Source organism: Haplochromis burtoni, unplaced genomic scaffold, assembly GCF_018398535.1.
Source record: "Haplochromis burtoni strain Fernald_Lab_line unplaced genomic scaffold, NCSU_Asbu1 Contig_737, whole genome shotgun sequence".
Taxonomy (NCBI): Eukaryota; Metazoa; Chordata; class Actinopteri; order Cichliformes; family Cichlidae; genus Haplochromis; species Haplochromis burtoni.
Window position 1 is genome coordinate 123,504 of NW_024583098.1, and position 18,029 is coordinate 141,532.

The 18,029-nt window shown below is 39.6% G+C and overlaps 2 protein-coding genes across 2 annotated transcripts; one reads left to right on the plus strand and one right to left on the minus strand.

The window, feature by feature from the left end:
• Positions 1-1,020: 1,020 nt before the first annotated feature.
• si:dkey-222f2.1 (keratin, type II cytoskeletal 8) lies at positions 1,021-13,745 on the minus strand. Its single transcript, XM_005950062.3, has 10 exons — positions 9,751-13,745; positions 5,482-5,690; positions 5,298-5,358; positions 4,737-4,832; positions 4,055-4,219; positions 3,304-3,429; positions 3,077-3,220; positions 2,873-2,949; positions 1,741-1,787; positions 1,021-1,585 (listed from the first exon to the last, which is right to left on the minus strand). Exons 1-10 carry the CDS (start codon positions 10,060-10,062, stop codon positions 1,467-1,469), a joined length of 1,356 nt encoding a protein of 451 aa, XP_005950124.1. The 5' UTR covers positions 10,063-13,745; the 3' UTR covers positions 1,021-1,466.
• A 42-nt stretch (positions 13,746-13,787) lies between these two features.
• Positions 13,788-15,270, plus strand: LOC102309009 (mast cell protease 1A). Its single transcript, XM_005950059.3, has 5 exons — positions 13,788-14,041; positions 14,115-14,262; positions 14,342-14,477; positions 14,625-14,891; positions 14,980-15,270. Exons 1-5 carry the CDS (start codon positions 13,981-13,983, stop codon positions 15,139-15,141), a joined length of 774 nt encoding a protein of 257 aa, XP_005950121.1. The 5' UTR covers positions 13,788-13,980; the 3' UTR covers positions 15,142-15,270.
• Positions 15,271-18,029: the final 2,759 nt, after the last annotated feature.

Consider the following 18,029-nt stretch of genomic DNA (forward strand, 5'->3'; position numbering starts at 1 on the left):
TTCTTTGCGAGAGTAATTTTGTTTTTGTTTTTTGGTGGCGACTCATTCCGTTGACAGATGCAGATGTGGTACCTTTTAAACACAGTTTGGAGCGTTGGCAATGAGCGATACAGCAGCTGTATTGATCACGTGACTTTTTCTTAAAGCGACACACGCACCGATACAGGTTTCGCTCTGTGAGCTTGATACATGCGCCGGTTGGTCAGTGTTGCTGGACCCATCACTAATTATTGGTATTTAAATGAACACCAGCAAAGCTATTAAATACGGAATAGAAAATAGAAAACGTTTTTGCGTTCCATTCCACGCCCCCGGAAGTTTAATGTAGGACTGAAAGGATCCTCAATTTAAAATATTGGAAAGATTGTAAAACAGTCAAAAACGTAGCCCTTGTAATAACCGGAAATTTTGACTTATGGGTGGCTTTTTTGTGATTCTAACTATGCATTTTTAATGTGTTGGATAACATTTATATTAAATTGAATGCAGTAATAAAATAGTGACGTCTGCGTGTTTAAAATACGTATTGTGGCAGAACTTCCTTCTATTACTTTGAATCAAACTTTTAACTGCTAGAAGTCGCGACCCTAAACTGGATGAAGCTTGATGGATAGATTGAAAGGTATGTAGTTGTTTGTTTTACTTTGCCATGGGACAAACCTCTAACCTCAGCAGGGGCTCTGGTATTTTCAGATACTGTATATTGTTAACTCTGGGTATATTCATTTTAACTGCTAGTGCATGCTCATGCTGTAATATTGTTTGGTCTTTTGTAACAGTGATGCTTAATTACATTGAAAAAGGGGAAGATGAGGCTGACTGTATAAAAATAGCACATTTTTGTGGGTCCTCTGAAATGCTGAGTCTGTGTGTAGAAACGCGACAGAGACATCAATATAAATAAATCAAATGTGATGCATGATTAGCATGGTGTTTGTTATACTTTGAATTTTTTTTTTTGCCTTTACAGAAGTTTCAGAAACAGGAAAGAATAAAAACTCACGAACATTTTTGTTTATGATCACTTTATTTTTAAAAGCAACGAAAAAGTAACTTAGCCCCCTCAAACTAAACCACTTCTGTAGATAAAGAAAGTTAATGTTCTTTATAGTAGCATCAAAAAAAATCTCTTTATAACCAGCTATCCTAAACTCTAAACTCCAATAGTCGTATGACCTTATAATCTCAGTAGATATTAGACAGTAAATAACACAGCACTCTACCACAGTGGTTATCAAAACCCCATATGATTAAAGCTAGACTACTCAGCACACTAAACTAAACACATTTAAATCCTTAACAGTATTAGAAACTAACAACAAACCCCAGCACTACTCCCACTCGGTTTTGTCATTTACATAATTTGTGTTTCCATTATTCTAAGTAAAGTAATGAAATGTCCCGTGGAGCCCCTCACACATTTAGAGACAGCTTTTAGAAATCACAGCGGACCAGTGAGTGTGCTCTCAGTGAATGCTGTATCTGCTGTTATCTCTGGTCTCAATTGTCTTTATCAGCAGCTTCGGGGCAGGAGAGCTGGAGGCACTTTGGTAGCCATTAGTGCTTTTAGTACTTGAAGAGAAACCTGAAGAAAAACACATGAAGATGTGTCAGACAGAATTTCATAAAATACAAATTCTGTCTTTATTAATGTGACCTCTCAGTCCAGAGCATCAAGGGCTTAGTCATATAAAAACATTCATATTCATACACTAAACTGCCTTAGTGTTTGACACTTACTGTAGTTGGAGATGGGCTGGATGTTGAGGATAGACTGTTGTCCAAGTCTGCAGAGGCAAAAAAGAAACAAAGAAAAGAAAAATAGGTTATTTATATTTCACTTTTGTGGACTCTTTAACTCTTCTGTTCCATCCTGGGCTGTAACCATGTGGTGTCACATTCCCACCCGTAGAGGGCACTCTACCCTAACATTAACCTAAATTCTGTTTCATTTCATCCTGGTGTAGTTCTCACTGATGTCTCGCTCTGTGGGGTATGATAGCCCCGTTGACCTTGAATTAGATACGCAGAAGAAAATGGGTGGATGAATAAATCATGATAAATCTCCGGCTTCATCTGGGGAACAAAGAGCTGCAAAATGGCTTATCAGCAAAAAGTATAAAAGTCATGAGCACCACAAAGGTTTATCTGGCATTAGCAGAAAGAGCTGAACCTTACAGCATTCACACAATAAAGACAAACAGGAAGTAGTTGTTAGCAATACAAAAAACTTTCCATTGGAATCAGATCCTTGTCTGTTTCCACTGTTTCTAATTATTAATTTAAGATTTAAACTACATTATTATTATTGTGGCACACCGACAAATTAAAAAATGTTATTTATTGCAGCATTTTCTTTGTATTCAGAGGTTTTCTGAGGGGAAATTTGGGTGTAGGAACAAAAACAGAGTATATAAAAATTCCAAAAAGAATTTAGCTCCCTGCTTCATTCACTCGTCTACAGCAACGTCACATTTTTGTGAAGCTGTTTAATTTACAAAATTATCATATGAATATTTGTATCCATAATATCAATTTTTAATTTAATCACTCTTAGTCTCAGTGCCAGTATGTCACTGCCAATCTCATTTCAGTAAATCAAACATCGAACTAAAATTACCCTAATGATGGTCATAATGGTGAAAGTCAGGCTCAAGGATACACACATCCATGCATACTCCATCCATGAGTATACATAAATAAAGAAATGGTTTATGAAGTAGTTTACATTTAGTCAGAGTCAGCAAACATAAGATTATGCAAGTAACATTGTACATAAGCCCCTTGCAATTTATTCTTATTGGATTGGAAGGATGTATATTCTGGTGAACTCTCTGCAGTGGTAGAGTCTGAATGGAATAACCATAACCACCTGTCCTCCTCTCCTTCCAGCAGCTTCCTGTAGGTGGCGATCTCAATGTCCAGAGCCAGTTTCAAGTTCATCAGGTCCTGCAGGTGAAGACAGAATCAGTTTCACTTCACATAATTTCATTTCACTTATGTTCTATGTTTTCGTGTCTATCCTTTGTTTCTACTTATAGTTTATATTTTCCATCCATGTCTTCTCCTGACTCACCTGATACTCCCGGAGCTGTCGAGCCATATCCTGTTTGGATCTCTGCAGAGCTTCCTCCAGGTCTCTGATCCGAGCTTTGGCTTCTTTCACAGCAAGCTCTCCACGCTCCTCCGCCTCAGCCAGCTGGTTCTCCAGACTGGCACGCTGAAGAGAGGAAGGGAACAAGAGATCATCCATGAGGGACCTGAAGTGCATTTTTCTGAGTTTAATGTTGCTTCCATGTCTACCTGTGCTTTGACTGCTTCTATCTCGCTCTGCAGGCGGCTGATCAGTCGGTTGATCTCGGCGATGTCTCCCTTCACGATGCGAAGCTCGTCCCCAAACTGGCTGGCCTGGACTGACATTTGGTCAAACTGCAAATAGAATAGCTGTGAATGGTACGAGGACCGCAAAAGAAAATTATTTCACGTAAAGGAGGGAATCGTGGACGTGCAGTGTTAGCACTGAAGATTATGCCTGGGACCTTTCTGTGTGATGTTTGCCTGTTTTTCCTGTGCGTGTGTGGGTTCTGTCCAGGTACTGTGTCCAAAGACACAGGTGTGAATTGTCTCTTTTTTGTGTTAGCCCGCAATAGACTGATGACCTCTCTGGGTGTACCCCGCCTTTCCACCTTGAAGTGGATACATGGATGGATGGACTACAGACTGCTCTAAACACTTAGTTTCAGACTATTTTCAACCATCGGTTCTGCAGGATGTCAGTGAGCTAATGCTCCTGATGTTTTCATCTCAGACACAGAAGCTTTGTGTGGGGCAGCCAGTCAGGAGAAAGTTGTCTTAAAGGGAGAAGAGCTAAAACAGTTACTTTGAGTCCTGGAAAAGCTACTCTTGTACAGTTCAAAATCTAGAACTGGAGCGTGACAGGACACATGTTTATGCAGGGGAACTCTGACAACCGCTTAAATAAGTGACTGTAAAGCGCTTGTGTTGTTAGCGTCGCTCCTTTGGTTCAGGGATCATCCTGTTTTCTCTCCTTTACCTTATTCTTGTACCAGGCCTCTGCTTCCTCTCGACTGCGGGCTGCAATCTCCTCATACTGAGATTTGACCTCAGCTACGATCTGCTCCATGTTCAGACTGCGGCTGTTGTCCATCTGCACCACAACTGAAGTATCTTTAATGCTCGCCTGCAGCTCACGCAGCTCCTGGTCAAGTTGAGGGAAATCAAAGAGAAGCAGTCAGTATAAAAACCCGCAAGATCAACTATTGTCTCATGCATCTTCCTGCACTTGTGCCACCCCATGGGAAAAAAGATGATAAAAATATTTTACGTGTTGCTAATATGCTCAGCATATGGAATCACAATGTTAACACACACACACACTGCATGTCTGGGCCTGTTTCAGTGATACTTCAGTGGTCTGAAAATCTCTCTGGTGACTTAGTGTGTTTTATTTTTATTAATTTAATTTAATTTATTATGAAGATCTCTAGAGAAGTCAGTTGACAACAACATCAACAACAACAAATGTTTCCGCAGGTTGGCATAAAAAGCATTTCAAAGGCAGACAGTGTTTTGAAGTTGACTCTCCAGTGAGTCATGATATAAAACAGAACAATGAACAAAGTGGAAATTGTAGCTTTATCCGAGAAACAACTGGAAACCAGAAAGGAAGAGTGTGCACATCCAGGATTACGCCAAGCACGAGGACCTTTGTTTACCTCCTCATACGCGTTACGCAGGAAGTTTATTTCATCAGTCAAAGCTCCGACTTTATCCTCCAGATCAGCCTTGACCAAATAGGCTGAATCTACATCCTAAAACACACAGGGAAACACACAACTGATTAGAAGACACAGATTTTTGTGTTCAAAAACCCCCTGCACTTGGAGGAAATACTCCTGTTTGAGTCATCAGGAAGAACAATGAACAGGATTTTGTTTATTCAGATTAAAAAATCTTTGAAGGTATGTGTGCAGACACCAAAATAATGTATTTTGGCTTCTTTTAAAGAGCAATTTGAGACCCAAAGTTGGAGCCAGAAAAATTGGGAAACTTATAGTACGAAGTCAGAAATCTTTGCTGAGATTACTGTAATGTCTAAGAAATGACACAAGATGCTGCTCGCACAGCTGCACAGGAAAGTTGCTAAATTATTTATGGATTCTGCGTGTGAGAATACAGGAGAGAAAATCTGGACAATGAGGAAGGACAATAGAGGGGCTTGTATTACTCGCCACACCTGTATGAATGAACATGAACGGATGTGTCTAAATGCCAACCTTTTTTAAGATAACAAAGTCGTTCTCCAGGTTGTTTCTCTTGTTAATTTCATCTTCATATCTGTGACAGGGAGAGAACAGGGTATTTTATTACAATAAAACATACACCTGTGTATGTCTGTGTAGGTTCTCAGCCATGCAGGTCGTACACCTGAGCTGAAAACTCTAAAGTGTCATTTTTTACTTGTGCTTGTAGTCCTCTACCAGACCCTGCATGTTTCTCAGCTCCCCATCCAGCTTAGTTTTGTCATTGTTGACCAGGTCCATCTGGCGCCTCAGACCTGCCATGTAGGCCTCAAACAGGGGTTCCACATTGGATCGGCTGACCCCCTGACCCTGCAGCAGCTCCAGTTTTGTCTCAAGCATCTTATTCTGCTGCTCCAGATACCGTACCTGGTGAGGGAAGAAGACCCAGATCATTTAGCATTTTCAAAGACACGGTGAAGGTTTGTCATAATGCACTTTTTGTTTCTGATCATCAGGATTGAAGGAACAGCTAGAAAACAAAAGTGACTCTATTATAAGATGTTTATCAACATAACAACTCTTGGAAAGTCTAGAGCTATGTCATTATGTCGTTTGGGCCGATTCAGTCAGGTCTTCCAGTGGGCATCTTATTAGTGGAGCTTTCATTACTCCAAGACGGGCACCAGCTATCCTCTAATTACAGTCTCTGAACTGGACCCATATGTCTGTGCCGTTGATTCCTTTTGGTTAAATAGACCAGTAGCACTCCACCCTTTCGACCAATTTGGGTCACTTCTGCCCCCCCCCAAAACAACAACAACAACAACAACAACAACAAATAAACAAACAAACAAATAAACAAAAAACAAAACAGCATGGCAGCAGCCAACAGTCCAGAAAACATTGGTGGCTTCTCTTCCAAAATCCAACTTTTAGTCCAGTTAATTTTGGTGCAGTGGCCAAACTACAACTGCTACAACTTCTATGTTCATACGTAAGCCACCTTTCTTCATAGATGGCAGAACTCTGCACTGATCATTGAATTTAAACTCTTTTAAAGTCACTATTACCCCCAGTGTTTCTTAACATTTGGAAAATGGCTATTACAGCACATAGGTGGATTGTATGGCTCATTGCTCTTTTGTAATGTATTGCCTCATTGCTGTATTACGACACTGTTGTTTCTGCTGACAATAAATTTTTGTTTTTCTCCTTGTTTTTCACAATCTTCAGAAAAATGCTTTCAGTTAATAAACAGAGTTTTTGCTTTTTTCTTAAATAATTTCTGCGTCTACATTGAATCTCTTTAGATTTTCAACTAACTGCTTATTGTTATTAAGAAAATAACCATCTGTTTAACCAATAAAGACTGCAATCATCAGCAGCAGCTCCAGAATAAGGCACAGAGGAATGCCACAACTCCAGCAGATAACCAGCTCGAGCTCAGTGTCAACACCTGAATATATTCCAGCCCTGTACTTGCCCGGCTCGTGTTTCTTACCTGCAGCCAGGTACATCCAGCGCCTATTATACCTTCCAACACAAAGCCCGTGTTCTGTTCATGACAGAATAACCTCCCTCTGAGACACAACCATACCGTGTCTAGTCTGATCTATCAGGTTACAAATTGAACTCAATGGGACGGAAATGGGACAGATAGCTTGAATATCCAGCATCCCAGTGCCATACATTCATGCAGTAAATGACCATTTAATCTCAGATGTTTAACTCCAACTTTGATGTTCACTGACGTGCAGCTTTAACTGGAGTCATTGTCTTACAACAAGTGAGACGTTGTCTTCCTGATGCATTTCACTAATTACTTCTCTGCATGAGAGAAGCAGCTCACTAATGTTTAATTTAAACAGTTCCTCCTAAGTAGGATTGGATTATAGTCGTCACTGCAAGGTCTGTTTATTTATCAATTCACTCAACTTTGCATTTTAGTAATTGTCGTCATCAGTAAGGGGGTCATTTTACAACATCCAGATTTTAATCCCAGGTTAAGCAGAAATCCAATCTTGGATAAATGAACAAAGAGGGGAAAACTGGGCTAGACATCTTTTAAAAGCCAGGTTGACTCTCATGAGCTTCTGCAACTGAAGGTCTCTAAGGACAAGGACTCTTTGTGTGGGGGAAGTCACATAAACCATCTCATTTACGGAGACGAATGGACGGTGTTTCCAAATGTTTTCTATGAACATTCACAATATTTTGTCTTATTCGGTGGATAGACTGTCTGGTTTTATTTTACAGCTCTGCAGAACTGCACACACAAAATATCAAATAAACCCCAAAAGCATTTAAAATGAAGATGTTTTGGTGATCTGTTAGTTTTTTAGCTACACACACACATTTACACACTTTTAGCTACTTCAAGAGGTATTCAATCATTACCTTAGATTTGTCATTGATGTCATTGTTATTGATGTCTTCATTGAACTGAATAAAAATTCTTATTATTAATATGTTTTATTTACTAATTGAATCTTCACAAAAATATTTGCATATTTTCTTTAAATGTGCACAAAAGTAATAGAGGTACAGGACATCAGAGAATATCAAAGATTGTTAACAACCTTTCTGATAAACATTGTCTTTGGGAAACTATGTCAACATTCACATAGCTCAAAAAAACAGGAGGTTTATTTTGCACATTTGGACAAACAGGCTTCCGTCCAGCTCAGCTCTCTGTTTCTGTACGCCTGAAGTGAATCTCCGCTGATGTGAGAAGCCAACAAAGCCTCTATTGTGAAAGTGTTACCTACTCCGTGAGAAAGCAGAGATGTTCCCTAAGTAGGGTATCGATGTCCAGTGATATCACAGGGCCGATTGCTCCTTCTGTGGGAAATGTGTGCAGCCTGTGTCCTTCAGGAACTTCAACAAGGCATCTTCTCATTCACATTTACTCCCCTATTTGCTTTTTCATAACACTTAGAATAGAAACTTAGGGTCCTATATATGCTGCCCATGATAATGTTATTTCTACCTTCAATTAGCCAACAAGACTGCAGCTTTTTCATAACATGTCTAATAAATCCACAGAATCATAAATGCACAATCTTGATATCCTGGGCATGTCAAAGTTCATCTGCATTGTTCATAAACAAGAATTTTACAAATAGCTGCAAAGGCCACGATGATGCAACCTTGAAACAGCTTTTCCACAAATTTATTTTTTTTAAAAATGTGTAAGTGATTACTGCTGCCAGCCCAATAATGTTTGACCATCTCCTATAAATGTTCTCCTGTAAATTTGGACAAAGCAAACAGCAAGAAGAAGAGACTGATCTGAACTTTAGACTGTCAGGGTCCTGGGTCTCCTGACCCAGCGTTTTTAGTTCTTTGTGATGTTTGTATTATTGTACTTGTGTGAGTTATTCTATGGTTTCTAGTTTCGATCCCTTGCCCTTCATGTTTCTCTGTGTCCCCTCTGTTCTGTGTAAGTCTGTGTCTGCATGTTTGAGTTCCCCTCTGTGTCTTTCGGTTCTTAGAGTCCTCTGGCTTATGGTTTATGTCTCTGTGTTTCTTAGTTGCTGTCTCCACTGTGTCAAGTTTGCATCTCTGTGTGATCCTTCCTGTTTTACTTTGAAGGTCCGTGTCTTATGTGAATGTGTCCTGCTTTGCTTGTCTCGTCAGTCCTGATTTCTCCCAGGTGTGCCCTCCTTCTGTGTCTCATTCCCCTCGTTACTCCCCAGTGTATTTAAACCCTGTGTTTCTCTGAGTCAGTGTTGTGTTGTCCCTCATGCTGTGTGGATCTCCCTGTGTCTCTCTGTGAGTGCTTAGTTTGTTGTTTCCCAGTTTAGTTTGTCCTGTCCTACCAGCAAATAAAGCTGTTATTTTTGAGTTCATCCCCTGAGTCTGTGAGTCTTGCATTTTGGGTCCAACTCCTGCCTGCCGCACAGCGATTCATGACATAGACTGAACACAATAAATAAGAAAAGGCTTAAAAAATTCTAACTACAAATTAATGGAAATAAATGCACAATATTGGTGAGAAAAGGGATGAGTCACAAATACACAATATGAAAAGTAAATGTCATTTAAAAACTTGAATGAAATGTAAAATTGTAAAATATACGCAACTAATGCGGAACCTGGCTGAACGCTTTATATCTTTATAACAGTTCTTTGAGCTGGACAGTGTTATGTTCCTCTGCTGCATGAAAAACAAGTGCAAACTGAACTTGCTGTAGATAATTAGTTTGAAATTGGAATAAAACAGTAGCTTAATTTCCTTTTACATTGAGTCAGTTTTTCATTCAAACTGAAGAAGTTACAGCTGAAGCTGCTCGAGCTTTTTAGTCCCTGTAGTACCACTCTGAAGTAATCTAAACCTAAAGATGCATTTTTATACTTTACAGCTGTGTGATGTTTAGATAAGAGGAATGATAAAACTTTGAAAACTATAATGTATATTTTCTTCATAAATGATCAAAATACTTAGTAATAATTTCTGAACCAGCCTCAGCAGAGGTCTCTTTACCTTATCTATGAAGGTTGCAAAGCGGTTGTTGAGGCTCTTGATCTGCTCCTTCTCGTGGGCTCGGCTCATGGACAGGTTTGGATCGATCTCCAGGTTAAGAGGAGCCAGCAGGCTCTTGTTGACGGACAGGGATGCCAGCGGAGCCCCCAGGCCGTGGTGATGCCCGTTGGTGCCCGCATACAGAGAGCTGCTGCTGAGGGAGATGCCACTGAAACCTCCCTGAACTGGACCGAAACCACTCAGCCTCCTGGAGCCGCTGCTGCTCCGAACTGAGTTACTGGAGCTGATTCGCTTGGTACGACTCAGACTCATGATGAAGCGAGATGGAGGATTAGATGAAAAACAGCTGATAAATGTTTGGATTGGCTGGAGATGACAGAGAGAGATGATGAAATTTGAATTGGACTGAGCAGAAAATGGACGACAGAAGCAGAAAGAGAAGTGAAACAGGTGAGTGCAGGATGTCTGAACACAGTAAGGTGTCTCAGGTGTCTCATGACCATTTAAACCTCCCCAGGGTGGAGTCAGAAGAGGAGGAGAGAAGCAGGGACGCAACAGAGCTGTGGTGTAATATATCCAGTGTTTACAATTTAAGGCCAAAAAACTACAGCATTTTAACAATCTAAAGAGGAGATGAGACTTTGGACAAATTGTGAACTTCCCCTTTTGCTGATGTGACACACTGAAGACAAAAGGTCAATCTTCATGTTTTTGTGTCTGTTTTCCTCCTTTTTTTCTCACTTTATTGCCTCGAGAAGGTTAACTGACCTGAGAACATGTTGGTGTTTCTATAGTTTCAGTGGCCCAAACATTGCTAATGCAGCAAGCCAGTTGTACGTGTTAAAGTGTTGATCTCTAATGTAGTTTTCTTCTTTGACTTACTACTTCAAATTAAATATATAATTTGGGTCAATTATGAGATTTATTGAAAATAATTTAGACAGCTGTTTGTTCTAGTTTCATAACTGGTGGGAACGTTAACTCGGCTGTTCAAACTGTGGTGTCAGTGGTTTGTCAAGTCACATTTCAGACGTAGAAAGAGGTCATCGGTTGGAACATAGAGCAACACTGAAGTACATTGCTGTGTTCTGTGGTCTTCTAAACCTGCTCAATATAAGCGACACGTGGTGACTTTTACAGAAAGACAAGCAGAAAGGATGGTAGCCTCATGCATCTTGCTGCACCGTGCATGAGCATCTTCACTTTGCTGCGATCCTTCCTGGCTGAGGACCTCTATAACATTATTACATCAGTACTTATCATCAAAGTATAAACTATTAGCAGACAGACAGGAGTGCTGGATCGATATTTTTAGAACTGAACCTTTTGTGAAAGTAGAAATATCTCATGAAGAAAACACCTAAAATTCACAGAAAAAAAACGTTTGTAGTCAATATCTGAAAGTGAAATTAAAATATCAATGAAAAAATTAGTGAGTTGGCAGAAAAACTGGGTAAAGTTTGTATGTTCGGTCAACCAAGTTTTCTCATAGATATTAACCTGAAAATAGTGGAGCCTGGAATTCATTTCCATTCACTTTTAGTACCAAATCACAAAAACAGGATATTGGAACATAAAAGCCCTGAACCTTTATAAGAAAAGACACCTAAACAATGAAACAATCTTCTGTCAGCACCTGGTGACAGTGGGAAGGAAAAACACTTTTAACAAGAAGAAACCTGCAGCAGATCCTGGATCAGGGAGGGCCAACCATTTGCTGTGAGCAGCTGAGAGATGAGAAGAAAGAGAAAAGGAAGCACAGGACGACCGGCTGACCTTTTCATATGCCACTCTAACTCCTCTGTGTCACACATTTTAGCCAAAGTGGTTGGTAAGAAAAACCTAATTTGTTAACATGATCGCAGAAGTTACATAAGGTTACTTGGATACTTGCTTATGCTAGCTCTGTTTCCACAGATGCACAGATTTTAACTGATTTCAAAGCAGTGAGGCAGAACCAGCGGCATCTTGTTCAGCCCTCTGGCCTCACAGATAGAATAAATAAAACAGTCTGTAAGCTAAACACAGCTTATTATGATCTAAGCAGCTTACAGGCTGGAAAAAATAAAGTCCCATCGATTTTGCCGTTGCTGCTGACCTCCAGAAGGTTGCCCCAATCCCCAACGATGCATGGCTAAAGGTAGGACTCCAGCTTTTGCTGGCCAACCCTGTCAGTTTGTGTGTCCAGAGTGACTCAGTCACAGTCACCACGGCTGGTGTCGCATCCTGCCACCTGTTTTGTTCACCTCCAGCCTTGCCTCCAGAAGGTCACCGTTACTGCTGATGCCAGCCCTCTGTCAAACCATTGTCTCCTCCCACTTCTTCGCCAGTCTCCAGAAGAGTCCTGTTTCTTCTCCCAACGCCAGCCTCCAGAGTTCCTCTATTTCAGTCACTGGCAAGCTGGTTAGCTTCCAGATTACTTGATCTCACTGTTGGCCTCTGCAGGTGAGCGTCTTGGATTGATTTTTGAGTTTCTAAGTAACAGCCATAAAGCTCAGTCCTTTAGTTAATGCCTTGGGTCCTCCTGTGCCTGCCACACAGATGTACCCGACACTTTCCTGTTTAGCTCACTTCTTTGTGGTCACACTGAATAAAACATTAAGCTTATTTTATAAATTTCGTCATGCGATGTTTAAGGAAGGAGGATTGTCAGTGTTAAGCTCATTGGCTAATGACTTGTGACTGACAAGTTGAGCAGACCTAATTTTTTTTAATCTTGAAATGTCAAATCAAGATTTCAGAAAATTGTGGTGGTTACATCTGCTTTTAATGCTGTCTGTGTTTAGCACCATGGTTTCCTGACAGTTTTTCACGAGGCCAGAGGTGTATCCACAATGCACCTGTGCAAAAACCCTAAAAAACATGCTAGACTCTAAGTTTGACAAGCTCCAGGCTGTGTTGAGAGGATACAGGCATGCTCATGACAAAACCCTTAACTCTGCTGCTGGAAACTGTGGTTTAGATTCGGTTTAAGTGTTGCATCATGGCGCTCTGCACCAAAGAACATTTCTTTGTTCTGTTTTTTTTTAAACATCCTTCACAGCCACCTTAAATTCATTTGATGTGGCTACATATCTGGTGGTATGCATGAAGAGAGCAAAACCTCTACATGCCCATCCCCTTTGACAAAGTTCTTATTTCCACAACCTCACTTATCAGAAAACACCAATCAGATTGTGATCTGATTATGATCATGCTGAGTCATTCTGTGTGGTTGTGTTTGCTCAGAGTTTCATTTTAAATGCTGCTCTCACCTTTTGTAATGTTTCCAGTTACACCCTTTTTAATTTAGCTTTTGTTTCCCATGTTTTGTCCAAAAAGCATGCAAAAAGGACAATGCAGATTTTTTCTTTTTTACATTGCTTTAAAAGACAAATGCGCTTATTGAACATGTAGATAGTTACACTGATTTAAAAAAAAATCCCTATAAACATAAAAAATGTCCAAATCAGCATCTACATTTTTCACATTGATACTAGTACATAATAATAACAGACTGGTTAAGAATGTTTGACTGCAATTCTTTTGGTAAATGCTACTTTCATGCATCATATATTACTCTATTCCACAGTATTCCAACTTCCTTATGTGTTCTTATTATCTGAAAATTATTTACAAATACCCGACTTCATTTTCACATTTCATAAACAAGAAAGTCTTCGAACCAACAGCCAATAAGATCACTGCCTCATTGCCCTTTTCAACATGCAGATTACTTACTGAAATAAATAAGCATTGTTGTTTGTTTATATTGTTGACTGATTCAATGACTTTAAGCGTTTTATCAGAACAGAAGCTGTAAGAAACTGCAAGAGAGCAAAGAGTCAAACCTAAAGCTTGTGTGTGTGGCTTTTCTTACTCATCATCTACTCATCTAGCACTGGGTTTATCGTTGCCGTGATAGCAACCCACAAACAGGCTGAAGGTTTAAGTTTTTCATTTTGAAAGCCTGGAGAGGCATTTAAACGAAAAACACTCAATAGATGCACGAGCGCCTCATATGATGCTCTTTCCAGGCAGCACAACCACAGGCGTTGTATTTACTGAAACATTAGTATGGTCTGTGATGCCTCACAGTTTGACTGACCGCACAGGCTCATCATAGCGATCCTTTTAAAGGTTGCACTCATGCAGAAACGATATAAGTAAGAAGTCAAGGGCAAGCAGATGAAAACCACAGTCTGAATATCAGGGTCTGACTCAACACCTCAAAGACGAAAGGCTGAAAAGATGATGCATGCTGTGCACGATCTTATGTTTCTCTATCTTCTAACATGTCTTGGACAAAATGGTAAGATTGCAAAATGTAATTACTTATCTATTGAAAAAATCCTACATTAACTTTTTTCCTCTCACTCTTGCAGGGCATGGAAGTGAAATCATAAATGGCAAAAATGTCCCACAGAACTCAATGCAGTATATGGCTTCTGTGCAGGTCAATGGAAAACACGTATGTGGAGGATTTCTTGTCAGTGAAGACTTTGTGCTCACGGCTGCACATTGTTACAAAAAGTAAGTGAACAAGCTGTGTACTTTTATTTGTTTTTCTCCAAAAACCCAGCTAACACCTACTTAATATTCACTCGCTCAGTTCTCCTATGGAGGTTGTAATTGGAACCCACAACCTGAAGAAGGTTAATAACAACAAAATGAGATACAGTGTAAAGACATGCAAGCACCCACAATATGACAAAGTTGTATCTGGTAATGACATCATGCTCCTCAAAGTAAGTAAATATCTTTGAATGTGAATCATTACAGTCACAATCAAAAACAGGTCAACTGCATCACTGCTTTCAACTACTCCACTTGGTACTTCACCAGAGTTGGTTTCTATCAGTCCTTTTATTCTTTTCCTTTTTTGCTTCTTCTAGCTCTCGAGGAAACTTCAACTGGACAAGAAAGTGAAACCGATACAACTGGCAAGGAAGGAGATTAAAGCAAAAGACAATGTAAAGTGTCAGGTGGCTGGATGGGGTATCACAGAAACCAATGACAAAGCTGTTGATGTGCTGAGATGGGTAGATGTGCCTCTTATTGACCTTAATGTCTGTAAGAAACAATGGACATTCGAGGAAGTTACTCTTCCAAAAGGTGTTATCTGTGCAGGAGGAATTAAGTCAGAGAATGGATTCTGCCAGGTATGTCCTCTGTTCTTTTGGAGAAAGTATAATTTAACTTTTAGTCTTAAATAGAAGATAAATAAAACAAGTGTCTTCCTCCTTACAGGGTGATTCTGGTGGCCCTCTGGTGTGCAATGGAACAGCGGTCGGTGTTGCGTCTTTCAACATGAAAAAAAACTGTATTTACCCAAACCGACCCAACGTCTATACAGATATATCAAAGCACCTTTCCTGGATCAAAAACATTCTGAAAAAAAAGCAATGCTAAGTATATACTGTAACAATGTGCAATCTGCAATATCTGGCATTATAATACTGTATGTGAACTGCAGGATAAATGTAAAATAGCTTCAGATATCTCTCCTGTATTGCAAAGATATTCCTGCTTGCTCTTAAATTAGAAATAAAAAATAATGACGCTACTTTCAAATCATGTCTCATTTTTTCAGTTAGTTTGGTTTCACTGATGTTTTTTAGCGATAAAAAAACCAAACTTGTTTTTGTAGCACATTCATATCTGATGTTTGGTTTGCACAGAAATTTCCTGTGAGCCGGTGCTGCAGTGGTTAACATTGTCATGTCACCGTGAGAATCTTCTGGGGCTTTTCTGTTCTCAGTTTTATTTCACCTACTTTTAATTTTAAGACATGCACGTCGAGTAATTTGTGACTGTAAACTGGCAACTCTCATGTGGCTTGTGGTCTCCCTGTTTTACCTCTGTGAGAGTCTTTTCTTTGGTTACCAGTGCATCATTCAGTTCAGTTCAATTAAATTTTATTCATACAGCACCAAATTACAACAACAGTTGCCTCAAGATCATTTATATTGTAAGTTACAGACCCTACACCATGTTTTGATGCACTGGCAGCCTGTTGAGGGTGTACCCTGCCTCTCACACAATATTATGTGAGAAATGCTCCAGGCTGCTGAGACCCTGCTTGCATACACAGTAAAGAAAATGGATGGATGGACTGGGCATGTTAGACCATAAGTCTCTTTTTCATGTGTGGTGGACAGAAAATGACAAATGCCTGTTAAATCCTTGGCCATTTAATGTTTTAAATTAAGAAAAAAAATAGTAAAGCATTTGTTTCAGTGTGACTGTGAGAACACTGGAAACTGTGGTTCCTGTGGTTTAACTATAGCCAGAGAGAGATCCAAAAAAGAAAATAAACAGTTCTTTTTAAAAAGCTTTGATCAAAAATAGTTTAGTTTTATATTTTCAATTTCAAATCTGATATAGTATTTGTCAAAAATGAGCGATACCACAAAATCCATCAGATGTGACAAATGTAACTCCGGGTTACAGCAGTGAGAGCCTCGTGTTGGTGCAGAGCAGCACTAATACATGGTGGTTTTTTTTGTTTGTTTTTTTTAATAATAGAGAGACACCTGTATAAATTAGCTTTAAATTTGATTTCAAATGAGTTCAGAATAGCATGCTGATGAATCAAAGGTGGGACCAGAAAACTGTCACAGTGATCTAATGTGCGTCTAACCTGTGTAGTCTAGTTTTAACTTTTAGAGCTCTGCATGGAGAAAAAGCAGCTTACATCAGAGAAACTTCACATCCATCTGACCACAGCAGGTCCCCAAGGTCATGTGATCAGGGCCTGCCGGCTGAAAACTAAAGGATACAGAGACTCTGGAAGTCTCTGACTCTGCGCCTGAGATCTGTGAAATTGGTGGTCTCTTTCAAAAAGCAGCTAAAAACGCCTCTTTTAAAACTTGCTTTTAGTAATTATTTGTTTGAACGATTTTGATAAGGATTTTGAAAGGGACTCAGGCGCAGGCCAGGTTTTTCTGTTATGCGAAAGACAGTGCGTTTATTTACAGTGAACACAATCACCAAGTAGCCATATACAATGTGCAGGGGAAAGGGGTCCAGGTCGCCAGGGTCCGTGGGGAAACAGGGTTAGGGGAAAAGGTGCTCCACACTCTCTGTACAAAAGCTCCAAGTCCTCCTCCTCTGCCACTCCTCTCGTAATCAGGTTCCATAAACGATCTACACACAAAAGGTCAGGTTAGTGAAATCATCACAAAAGCTTTAAAGATTCAGGTTTACAGATGCACAAGTTGACTGATAGCTCAACGATCCAGCGAAGACTGGCGCAGATCCGCCATCTTAAGCAGTACCGATCGCACTGGGCGATCCGCAGTAACTCGCTAATGGAGATTTTCCGCGTTAATGTGGTTATGGCGTTAACGTAATTTAACGAGATTAACACTGCCAGCACTAGTTTGAATGTTTTAACATTTTGGTTGTGAAGCATTTGTGATATTTATCTTGATAGGTGCGACCTAAATAAAAATTTTACTTTGAATGTCTCACCCACCTAGTTTATCACCTACGTCTGTTCTAATTTATCTGTGCCACAGTGCATCCACAGTGGTTGTGGGGGTTAAAGCAAAAGTTTATTCACACCGACTTAAAAGAAACAGCTTACATTTAACAGTTCTACTAGACAGACAGCAATTAGCAGTGCAATAGATAACAGCAGTCAAGTCATCCATCTCTTTTCTTTCTTTTCTTTTTTCTTTTAATTTTCTCCTATACAGAATTTATGAAGCACTAGTAATAAGAATGTATCTGTTATCTTTATGACCAGTTTTATTACAAACTTGAAAGAGCTGATCACAAAGCTGATGATTTATCAGTATAAAACACTCATCAACTTGAGGCTGTATGTGTAAATGTGTCTGTGAGAATCTTCATCTTCTTCTTTGTTAAGAAGCTAATATGAGTAAAAATCACAGATTACAAGTTAAAGACAAAGTTACTGCATTGCACCCTACAATTTTCTAAAATATTTGGTAACTATGACCAATTTGACTTTCACCTAACATTCATTTGATTTATCTAAATATTATCTATCAGCAAAGAAAAGTAGATATTACTATCTACATATAGACTAAAGAAATGTACTAGAGAATGTGGTCACAGACCCTAGCACAGAAAGATAGACAAACCAGGAAGAGATTAAGAGTCAAGCAAATAACAATATGTCTAGGATGTGGTGATCTGGTGATAAGGCTGACGGATGTTGCTGCTTGTGGTCTACGAACGATGACTAAATTTAACAGGAAAACAATCTGACATCGCTTCTGAAAATTAGCGAAAGTCTGAAATTCAAGCCACAGTAAGTTAACATTACG